At 36.8% G+C, this 12,892-nt stretch overlaps 1 protein-coding gene across 3 annotated transcripts in view; it reads left to right on the top strand.

The window, feature by feature from the left end:
* The window catches only part of LOC120353035, a 69,126-nt gene that overhangs the window by 50,258 nt on the left and 5,976 nt on the right, over positions 1-12,892 (top strand). For 2 of the 3 annotated variants that reach the window (XM_039435471.1, XM_039435473.1), the window contains one exon: positions 2,738-2,893. The exons of the other annotated variant lie outside the window; for it this stretch is intronic. In XM_039435471.1, the coding sequence (XP_039291405.1) occupies positions 2,738-2,893 (156 nt within the window). The remainder of the gene's footprint in view (positions 1-2,737; positions 2,894-12,892) is intronic. 3 annotated transcript variants of the gene reach the window in all.

Below are 12,892 nucleotides of genomic sequence, written 5' to 3'. Positions count from 1 at the left end.
TTGTGTGAAATGTGAAATTCGATGAAATTTTTAGTCTTCATTTTTTCAAAGTCGTCAAAAGAGCTGTTCTACAGATGAAATATCTCGACTATGTGTTCTTTTTATGAACTGCGCTACCTACCTACCTCATGCACAAGAAGGAGGTTACTAAGTCCATTTCCCAAGGATGGGGTGGACCCCCCATTGGTTTCCCAGGAAGGAGACTCATGCCAGTTGATAGAGCTGATAAATTCATACAGGATATGAATTTAAAAAAAATCGGTCAAGTTATTTTTGAGAAAATCGTGAAAAAATAGTTTTTTAGTAATTATCCGCCATTTTTCTCAAGAATATTAAGGAGATCCTGCAATTTTCCCAGGAAAAAAACTCATGTCATTTGATAGGGTTTATGATTAGCTATCCATGGTATAAATTTGAAGAAAATCGTTTAAGCCGTTTACAATAAAACCGTGAAAAACATGGTTTTTTAGTAATTATCCGCCATTTTTCTCAATAATATTACGGAGCTCATGGAATTTCTCCAGAAATGAGACTCATGCCAGTTGATAGTGCTTATAAATATCTATCCATGGTATGAATTTGAAAAAAATCGTTAGAGCCGTTTTCGAGAAAACGGTGAAAAACATGGATTTTTAGTCATTATCCGCCATTTTTCTCAAGAATATTACGCAGCTCCTGAAATTTTCCCAGAAATGAGATACATGCCAGTTTATAGGGCTTATAAATAGCTATCATGGTATAAATTTGTAGGGAATCGTTAGCTAGCTGTTTCCGAGAAAACCGTGAAAAACATGGATTTTTAGTCATTATCCGCCATTTTTCTCAAGAATTTTACGGAGCTCCTGAAATTTTCTCAGAAATGAGACTCATGTCAGATGATAGGGCTTATGAATAGCTATCCATGGTATAAATTTGAAGAAAATCGTTGGAGCCGTTTTTGAGAAAAACGTGAGAAACATGGTTTTTTAGTAATTATCCGCCATCTTGAATTGAATTTTATTGAATTTCTTAATGTCGGATCCTCATGGTATGAGGACCTTAAGTTTGAAATTTCAAGTCAATCGGTTAATTAGGAATGGAGTTATCGTGTTCACAGACATACACACACACACACACACACACACACACACACACACACAACACACACACACACACACACACCACACACACCACACACACACACACACACCCACACACCACACACACACACACACACAACACACACACACACACACACACACACACACACACACACACACCACACACACACACACCACACACACACACACACACACACACACACACACACCACACACACCACACCACACACACCACACACACACACACACACCACACACACACACACACACACACACACACACACACCACACACACACACACACACACACACACACACACACACACACACACACAACACCACACACACACACACACACACACACACACACACACACACACACCACACACACACACACACAACACACACACACCACACACACACACACACACACACACACACACACACACACACACACACCACACACACACACACACACACACCACACACACACACACACCACACACACACACACCACACACACACCACACACACACACACACACACACACACACACACACACACACACACACACACACACACAACACACACACACACACACACACACCACACACACACACACACACACACACACACACACACACACACACACAACACACACCACACACACACACACACACACACACCACACACACCACACACACACCACACACACACACACACACCACACACACCACACACACACACACACACAGACCAACACCCAAAAATCATGTTTTTGGACTCAGGGGACCTTGAAACATATAGAAAACATGTAATTGGGTACCTTATTTTTTTTGGAAAGCAATACTTTCCTTACCTATGGTAATAGGGCAAGGAAAGTAAAAACACAGCGCGGCTACAGTAGGCCTAACTTACAGTTTCTTTTTTTGTTCAACAGTGAACTAGAATATTACTGAAAATAATTTTCAGCTGATAAATATATATATATATATATATATATAATTATAAGCTTCTGCTTCATGGGCCAGCATGTGGAAGCGTCAGAAGTGACTTGTCATAATTTAAAAAAACACAAAACAAATATTACATTAAAGATGTACATTGAATGACAGTATGCTATACGCAGTGTTACTGCATATTTTTGAATGGTCTCTATGGGTCTGCCTCAAATGTCAATTTTCTGTTATACTCCTTCGATCCATTTAAGCCCCATATCACTTGCCGCATGCACCTCCTGCAATCATCCCTCACATGGGAACAGAGGGCAGAATCTATTGAATCATTCACTATGAAGAGAAGCAGACCTCGTGTGTCTCCAGCGTTATCGTCCTGTCACCATCTGGCTCATATCTGTGAATAATAGACTTGAGATGCGCGTTGATACTAGTGTCAGGTGATCAATTTTCATAACGGTAATGAAAGTGTGTCAGTGCGCTACACTAGATTTTTGACTGTGCAAGTTTATTGAGACTTTGGTCCGGGCAATTCTTAGTTTGCAGCACAGGTCTTTATGGCCTTTATGGGACGTGTATCCATGTCAAAAAATACTGGATTCCCAAAAAAGTTCACTGTCTCTCCATTGTGTGATAATAATTAACATTATAGTTTTCAGATTTTAACTATAATATTTTTCAGGGTGAACGTTCAAGTAATTGCTTGTATGAGATTGAATGGTCAGAGAAGCCAATTTGGTACCAGAAACAGTTACTGTTAATGCTCACTAGGTCAGCTGTGAGTACAGAGCTGCATTTCTTTGGTCTCATGTCAACAAAAAGAACGCTTTTCACCAAGGTGAGTGAAACAGGAAATTTCTTCCACTTCTATAATATCACTAGCAGGAACCCGTGCTTCGCAAGGATCTATTTTCAAACTTTATAATCTGAAAACTTGACGTAATGAAACTTGAAGAATTGAAAATAGGCCAATAACCATCCTTGGTTAATTAAGAATCTAGCCTATATGCAAAACTTCAAGTTAATTAGTCCCATAGTTCAGACATGATGATGCGACAAACATAATTTTCCTATCCCGTACAAGCCAACTCTTTATTCTATTATGGATATGGTTAACAACTGTAAGAGATAGGAGTGTGGAACAGAATAGTTATAAAACTATGATCGCGCCAGAAGTGTCTCAAACACAATAGTAGGTACTACATGAACTTTTTGAAAGTGATTTGAAAACAAAAACAACAGAACTGAAAGCTTTCAGCCTTATCATTCTACCTCCATTTAGAGAGGCTTTTGTTTGAACCGAATGGAATCTTCTATCTTATATATATATATATATATATAACTTATATAAGTTACTTGGAAAATACTTGACATAACGGCATGAAACTTTGGGAATATGTTGTGTGAATATTGGGGATGGTTTCTGACCAGAAATTTAAATAGGGTGGCTGATAATGATTATTTATTGAGATTGACGGCCTAGCGGCTACCAAAAGAATGGAAAGATGATCATGATTCAAGATCATATTGGGATAATAGGCCTATGATTTAGCATCTAAAGTTACCAGCTGTAATAAACACGTCTTCTTCTTCTTCTTCACGTGCCTGCTCCGTTTCGGATGTTGGCGATCATAATGGCTATCCTGATCTTGTCGACGGCGCTACGGAACAGCTCTGCAGATGACTGGTGAAACCATAGCCTCAGATTTGCCAGCCATGAAATTCTCCTTCTGCCAGGTCCCCTTTTTCCGTTGATTTTTCCTTGAAGGATCTCTTGCAGAAGTGTGTATCTTGAGCTATTCCTGATAATGTGGCCGAGGTATTGGAGTTTTCTACTTTTAATGGTATTCAGGAGCTCCAGTTCTTTATTCATTCTCCTGAGAACCTCTTGATTAGTAACTTTTTGCGTCCAGGATATTTTCAGCATTCTTCTGTACAGCCAGTGTTCAAAAGCTTCAATCTTTACCATTGTTTCTTTTGTGAGGGTCCATGCTTCTACCCCATACAACAGAACGGAGAACACATAGCAACGCAATAGTCTCAATTTAGTTAATAGAGTAAGGTCGTGACTCTTGTACACCTTACTCAATTTATTGAAGACAACTCTTGCTCTTTCTATGCGGCATCTTATCTCTTGTGTGTTATTCCATTTCTCATTGATGATGGTACCCAGGTAGTTATAGTGTGAGACTCTTTCTATTGCATCTCGATTAACAAACAATTGTACTCCACCTACATTCTCCTTGCTTATTACCATGAGCTTTGTCTTATTAGTGTTGATTTCTAAACCATATTGCGAACTCTTTTCCACCACTCTGTCCATCAACTGTTGTAGACCATCAATGGAGTTAGCAAACACGTCACCCTATGATAAATTGTATATAGGCTACTGGTATTACAACGGTAGTTTGGAGTTGAAGTGTAGTTGATTAATACCAGCTGTAGATAATGGTTCCTTAGAAGACCTATACAAATAATTATCACTCCCCTATCAATGAGTAACCGGAAAATGTTGGAAAAAATTATTCACCTCATGGTAGAGGGTTGTTCATATTGCATTCATTATGGCAGAATATTTTTCATTTTTTTCTAATTTAGCTTAGCTTATATTCATCCTGAAATGGAAGATGGAAAGAATATGTAATTCTGTGTGTTTCATTGTACATTGCATATTTCCTGGATCATCTATTGACAATCAACAACTATGAAAACATTGAATTCATCTTTGAAACACTGCCCTAGTGGAAGTGATCAATAGAGATCAATAAAAAAAATGTATTGATATCAATAGGTATTTGGGCCAATACACATCAATAGGTATCCATGGATATGTATTGATGTGTTTTGGCTCAAATACCTATTGATATCAATACAAATCAATACATATCCATGGATATCAATACATAACCAGCTGTATTGATATCAATACACATCAATACATTTCCATGGATATGTATTGATGTGTATTGGCCCAAATACCTAATGATATCAATACACATCAATAGGTACCATGGATATCAATACATAACCAGCTGTATTGATATCAATACACATCAATACATCTCCATGGATATGTATTGATGTGTATTGGCCCAAATACCTAATGATATCAATACACATCAATAGGTAGCCATGGATGTCAATACATAACCAGCTGTATTGATATCAATACAGATCAATAGCCATTGTTTTGTAGAGTGAGAGGACTGTATCTAAATTATTATTGTATTCAATGAAAATACTTGCCAAGCTGGAATTAAAAGAAATATTTACTGTGAGCAAAGCTATGGAAATTCTCAAATTAGTATAGATAATAGACTCACCAGTTGTAATTTTTATATGTGCCAAATTATCAATTATAAGGTATTGGAATCGAAATACAGGATGGAATATAGAAATGAGAAGGACAAATACCTTTGGGAAAGGAAATACCTTTCTGATACTCTGATACTGTGGCCTGGTAATGATTACAAGCTGCTTGGCAATATTAATTTCACTGCTCCTTGCTTCTCCCAAATATTCATGATATTCATTAAACACTTCAATCAACTATTGACATATAATGTCCGGCTAGACAAATAACAAAATAACAAATAAGGTAAGCCGGAACGGTCTGGTTTTGTACACTCTTGAATCCGTCTGCTTTCTTTTCCGACTGACTAGAAAGCCTGGGCTGACGACAGTTTTCGACAATCCACCGCCAGGAGGCAGCACCGCACGGAGCAGCGCTACATCAGCGTTCAATTCAAGAATGGCCACAACATTCCCCCCCCCACCTGAAAAGATATTTTTGAGCTAGGGCAAAGACAAAAATGACGATTATATAATACAAAAATCCAAACATGCAACCACAACCAAGAACACAAAAAAACCATGATTCATGACTACGCCCTCCACTATTGAGTGGTTAGTGGGAAAAGTTTAGTGACTGGTCGTTTAAGACACCCATTCTTCAAACGCACCAGAGCCACTCTCACTTGGCCGTCCGTCCCTGGAAAAACTTGTTCCATGATACCTAGTGGCCACTGCAGTGGAGGGAGGTTCGGCTGATCCACAATTACAACAGTGCCTACTTCAAGTGGAGTAGACGATTTCCACCATTTTCCTCGTTCCTGAAGCTCATGAAGATATTCTACTCGCCACCTGCGCCGAAAGGATTGCACTAGTTGATTCACCAGCTGAAAGCGAGTAAGACGATTGACAGGAGAATCAACAACATCTTCCATTGGAAAAACTTTCAATGGGGTAAGTTTGAGAAAATGTGCTGGTGTTAATGCAAGTGGTTCACTGGGATCTTCACTCATAGAGCACAGTGGTCTCGAGTTCAGTACAGCTTCGACCTGAACTAAAACGGTATTCATCTCTTTGTACGTTAACAATTGAGTACCAATCACACGAAATAGATGTGATTTTGTTGCCTTTATGCTCGCTTCCCAGATGCTACCAAACTGGGGCGCTCCTGGCGGAATAAATTTCCAGTCGATTCTATAATCGGACAAATCACCTATAAGACTGGTTTGGAACGTAGAAGAGTTAACAAATTTCGAAAGCTGAACTAATTGCTCGTGAGCGCCAACAAAATTGGTTCCACAATCATAGCAGCAACAGGCAAAAAGGAGGACTGGATTCATACAGGAACGGAGGGGAAATAAAAATATTAGTAACAGAAAATTGTTATACATCGGTACATTTGATGCGAGAACAGTTTCAGGCGAGGATAAGATTATGGAGTTGGAAGAGGCACTGGAGGAAATTAAGTGGGACATAGTTGGACTAGCGGAAATAAGACGAAGAAATAGTTGAACGTAATAATGGTCATATCTTATGCCATTCAGCAGCCACAGGAAGACATGGGGGAGTGGGATTCTATATTAACAAATGGTTGAAAGATGGACTCACAGAATTTAAAGCTATTTCGGATAGAGTTGCCTTCATCCGTTTACAAGTGGGGAATGATAAATTTATAATTATACAAGTACAACAGAAAGCGAAGAAGAAGAAGTTGATCTGTTTTACCGGTGTGTAGAAGAAGTAATGGCACTTAGGAAACCCGGAGAGAAGCTGATTATTATCGGAGATTTCAATGCAAGAGCAGTTACAAGGAGTTATGGAAACAGGAGCAGTAGCAGATACGGAGAAGAAGAGCTTACAAATGAAAGGGGGGAGAAGATGTTAGATTTCGCTATGAGTAACAATCTTAAAATAATGAACATGTTTAATCATGGAAGTATTGAGGAATGGTGGACATGGAAATCTCCAGTATGCAACATACATGAAATAGATTATATAATTATAGAGAACGGCAACGATAGGCCTACAGTCAGGAAAATGGAAGTCATTAAAAATTTCAAGTTTCACTCGGATCACAGGTTACTGATGAGCGAAATGCTTCTACACAAAAGAAGATTCCGCATAAAGCAAAAACGATTGATATTAAATCAGATGAATGCTGAAAATGTTTTAAAATATTTGGAAGAAGAAATAGGGAGAAGAAACATATTGGAGAATAGTGGCATGGAAGAAATATATAATAACCTCATACAGTCCATACATACAGCTTCTGTCAAATCAGAGAAATCAAACAACAAAGAAACGGAAGGAGGAGAAGTAATAGGATTTCAGCTGAACAAGGGAACTCATAGAAAAGCGTGAAAGTTTGAATAGAATATTGTGAATGAAACTGAAGATCAAAAGGATGAGCATAGACAACTTAGAAAAGAAGTAAGGAGAAGAATAAGGAAGGAGATAGAAGAATATGAAGAAAACGTCATCAATGCAATTATGTCAACAACAGGATCGACTAAGAAAATAAATAAACAGCTGAGCACAAATAGAAAGAAATGGATCCCAAAACTGAACATGGAAGGAGGAGTGACAACGGCTAGGTGGCAGATACTAGAAGAAATTTCCAAATTTTATGAAGAGCTATACAAAATGATAAATGCCAATGACAGATGGGAAATGACGGACAATTAGCCTGTCGAGACCTGTGAGCCCGAAATCTTAGAAGAAGAAATAAGTAATGCTATCAACAATCTGAAAAAAGAGAAATCTCCAGGAAGCGACGGTATCACGAGCGAGTTACTAATATTGGGTTTGGAAAGACTATTAGAACCACTTGAACTCCTATTCAATAGGATATTGAGAGACAAAGTGATTCCAAAGGATTGGAAAAAAGTAAAGTAATTATACTCTTCAAGAAGGGATGCAGATTTGATATAAAGAATTATAGGCCCATTACTCTATCATCAGTTCTCTATAAAGTCTTCGCCAGCATTATTAAAAATAGGATTATGAATGCAGTATATGAAAATCATCCATCTGCACAAGCAGGATTCAGACCAGGATACTCAACCGTAGACCACTTACAAGCAGCGAATCAATTAAAATTGAAAAATGCTTAGAGTACAATGTACCAGTATATTTAGGATTCGTGGATTTCCACAAGGCATTTGATAGTCTGAGGCATTGCAGGATGTGGGAGGCACTGAAAGAAGCGGGCATCAGCAAAGAATATATACATGTGATTAAGAGTATCTACAAGGAGACAGAAGTATTTATTGAGTTGGAGAGAAGAGGAAGAAATATCAAGATAGAGAGAGGGGTAAAGCAGGGTTGTCCATTCAAAATTCAAAATTCAAAATTCAAATTCTTTATTTGCCATAATACAATACAATTTTTTCAAAACAAAAACACAATTAAAAACTTAATTTAAACATTAACATGAAATAAATAATAATTCTTCTCAAAATTAGATTATAGGCGTTGCCAGCAAAACCAGAGGTTTGTGTGCTGCAACGAGTATCAATCTTAGAAATCTTAACTTACAAAATTAATAAACCATTTAATCGATATATCAATATTGAAAAAAAATAAAATGAAAATAAATAATAAACAAAAGGAGTGCTTTATTACAGAGATGGCTATAGGAAAAAACACCTGAATTAAAACTAAAAATCTATATGGAGGTGACAAAAGATAAGGAGATCTTATCCATTCAACTATATTTCTTATGGATGACTTAGTTATATGTTTTACTAGAAAGTGTTGAGGTACCAAGTTAATAAGTTTATTGCTGATGTAAGTGAATTGTCTTCGGCAAACAGTTAAGTCAGTTCTATTTATAATATAGTTCGGTTGCGCTCGGAAGTTGTATGACATCATGTATGGTTTAAATATATTTTTACATTTATTCAGGTACAGTATTAAATTTTTTATATAGAGCTGCTTTACCGTTAGCACGGGGAACTCAACAAACAGAAGATTTGTTGGGTAGCGTCTGGGACGGCCAAGAGCGGCTTTTATTACATGTCTTTGCAATACGAGAATCTTGTTCATGTGCGTATCCAAGGCACCACCCCACACCCTGATTCCATACTGAAAAATGGACTGAGCATATGCCGAGTACACCAATTTCACTATATTCGCATCCCCGAGACCGCTCAATTTATGAAACTTGTATATGACATGTCTCAATCTTCTACACAGACTATCAATGTGAGCATTCCACTTCAGATGACAGTCGAACATAACGCCTAAATATTTAATTACATTCACTTTTTCTAACGAGCTGCAACCACAGTCCTCGTGCCTCACCCGTTGATATGCGTAATAGGCGCAGTCAGGGGAGTGAATTTTAATACCCGTATGTGACCCTTCCCGGGGGGCTGATCTCACTGAGGGTGAGAAGGCCATGTAAACGCTTTTCTTTGCATTTAGAGTTAATGAATGTTGATCCAGCCATGACTTCACAATAGCCAGACCCGATTCCGTCAATCGCTCCACCTGCCTCCAATCTGGTCCGGTGAAAACCAAGGCAGTATCATCGGCAAAAGATATAGTAGTACAGTTATTAATATTTATTTTTAAGAGATCATTAATGTATATCAAAAATAATATCGGTGAGAGGACTGTACCCTGGGGAAGGCCAAACCCAGTCAATATCATGAAACTTGTTTTTTCATTTAGAGTGAGTACCTGAGATCTATTTTGCAAGTAGCTTTCAAATAATTTTAGAACTGTCCCTCTAAAACCTATACTTTCCAACTTATTCAGAAGGGACCTGTGAGGGATGGTATCATAGGCTTTTGCTAAATCCAGGAATACTGCTAAAGTTTTTTTGTTGCTCTGAAAGTTATCTGTAATTATCCTAACTAAATTTGTCATAGCATCCTCAGTTGATTTGCCCTCTTGGAAACCGAATTGATTCTCAGCTAAAAATTTATATTTATTAAGGTATTCTATCAATCGTCGTTTTATAAGTTTTTCAAATATTTTAGATAGATTGCTTATCAAACTGATTGGGCGATAGTTTTCGGGAGCCTTTCTGTCACCTGATTTGAATAGAGGAACTATTTTTGCTATCTTGAAATGAGAAGGAAAATGACCCAATTCAAAACATTTGTTGAATAACACTGACAATGGCTTCGCTATAATATCAGCAATATTCTTCAAACATACATTACCCAGTCCATCCACCCCCGGGGACGAGCCAGATTTCAAGTTTCTGATGATAACTAATACCTCATCGGAGCTCGTTGGACGCATGAAGAATGAATGTGGACTGTCCGCCGCTAAACAACGTAAACGTTGTGCCTCCACTGAGTGTTGTACAATATCGATTCTTTCAGCATAAGTTCTCCCCACTCCAGCAAAATAACTATTTAAAATATCTGGATCAATATTGGGCGGTTTATTTGCACGTTGGATGTCTAGAATTTCTTCTATGCAATTCCAAGTTTTTTTACTATTTCCTTTAGAATTAGAGATTATGGTTTTGTAATGCTCAAATTTAGTTTTTCTTATAAGTTTATTTAATAAATTTCTATATGTTTTGTACCTAGATTGTAATTCAATATTGAATGGCTGACTGTTTAGTTTTTTATGCAATTTATCACGCTCTCTAATGGATCTTATCAGCCCCGGAGTTATCCATTTTTTCAGTGGTCTATTTTTATTTTTTATTTTTATCTGTTCACTAGCTGATTTAATATTGCTTATTAACTTACTACAAAATTTATCAATCTTATCATCTAAGTCTATATTTTGATCATTGATGGAAATTTCATTTCCCCAACTTTCTTTTTGTAGCCCTTCTATCAATTTCTTATAATTAATTTTTTCTGTGAAGACCTCTCTTACTTCTTTAAAAAATGTGTTTGGATTTCTCACGTGAAAAGTAGTACAGAAATGATCAGTAATATAGGTTTTCTGTATAGAGCTTATAACATTATCTTCTTTAAAATTTACATTTCTCCAAAATATGTGATCAATACATGTTTTTGTTTTACATGAAATTCTAGTTGGCTTATTCACAAGAGATCTTAGACCATACATCTGCATAAGGCTACTATATTCATTTGCTAGATTACTATTACGCAAAATATCTATGTTTAAATCTCCAATCAAAAGAATATTTTCTGTCTCATGAATGTCAGACAGACTTGCATCTAGCTCATTCAGAAAAAGATCGATATTAGAGGATGGAGACCTGTAAATTGCAAATAATGTTATGAAGTGGTTGAAAGCTTTTAATCTAATCGGAATTATATCTGCCTCTGAATTTTCGTAGTTGAGATAATCTACGTCAATGCTATTTTTCACAAAAATACATAATCCGTTACTCCTGCTTAGTTGCCCCGGCTTATCTATAACTCTATAGCCATCTAAACTGTAATCAAAAATTTTATCATCAGTCATCCACGTTTCCGTTAGAATTATTACATCGTAATTTATTTTACAGTTTTCTAAGACGTATACAAACTCATCAAAATTTTTCCCCAAACTCCGTATATTATATGTATTACATTAAAAGCTTCAATAGAATCTGTTGTTGCATCTATATGAAAATAGGGCTCAAAACTAAAAATATCATCACTCTCAATTGTATCAAAACACTCCAAATCGATCACCTCATCAAAGCTATACTCATTATTCATCAATAACCCAAAAGAAAAGAAAATAGAAGAACAAAAAAGTGAAACAAGACAAGATTTTAAATTTTAAATAAGGTTCAAAATTTTAAATAAGGGTAATAATATGAAACCTAATAGGAAAATACAGTCAATAAAACCAATGCACTGCGCAATAATAAATTTCAAATAAGGGAAATAATATGAACCTGATAGGAAAATACAGTAAGTAAAACCAATGCACTGTGCAATAATAAATAAGAAAACATTCACATTGACGATCTAATTATTATATTCGTTCAAGTCCTCTTCGTTCATGATTCTTTTTGTTCGAGAATGTTCACTTTTTTGACAAAAATTTTACAATCACGAACCCAGACGAAAGTAAGCTTTTTATTTATTTTTAGACTTTTAGCTTTACCTAGTAATCGTTTGTAGTAGGGTGAGAGGTGTTCATTCACATAGACGTCTGATCTGGGTAGCTTGTTGCATATATCGGTGGACTTGATGCCTTTCATTTTCCTTGCCGCGGCGATCCATTCAATTTTCTTACTCCTGGAACTGAATTTCGCCACGATAGAAGAAGATCCTTTGGCGGTTGGCATTCTGTGGACAATCGATAGGTCTTCCTTCTTGAAATCCACGTTTATAGATTTTGCGACAGCCTCCATGACGACCAGTAGATTTTCCTGCTTGGTTTCGGGAATACCAACGATTTCTAGATTATCCTTTCTGGTATACTGCTGAAGATCGTGAATTTCATTTTCCAATTTCTGAACATGCATTTTGGTTTCCGAGTTCTCCTTCTCAAGTTCATTGTACTTTTGTTTCAAAGCATGATGTTCGACGGTGAGAGTGTTGATGTGTTCTTTAATTTCATCAGTTTTTGTGTTCAGATTTTCCAGTGTTTTGTTGACTTCGTCCAA

This window comes from Nilaparvata lugens, chromosome 9 (assembly GCF_014356525.2).
Source record: "Nilaparvata lugens isolate BPH chromosome 9, ASM1435652v1, whole genome shotgun sequence".
Classification (NCBI taxonomy): Eukaryota; Metazoa; Arthropoda; class Insecta; order Hemiptera; family Delphacidae; genus Nilaparvata; species Nilaparvata lugens.
Note: the sequence above shows the minus strand (reverse complement) of the source record. Positions and strands in the feature narration are given on the sequence as shown.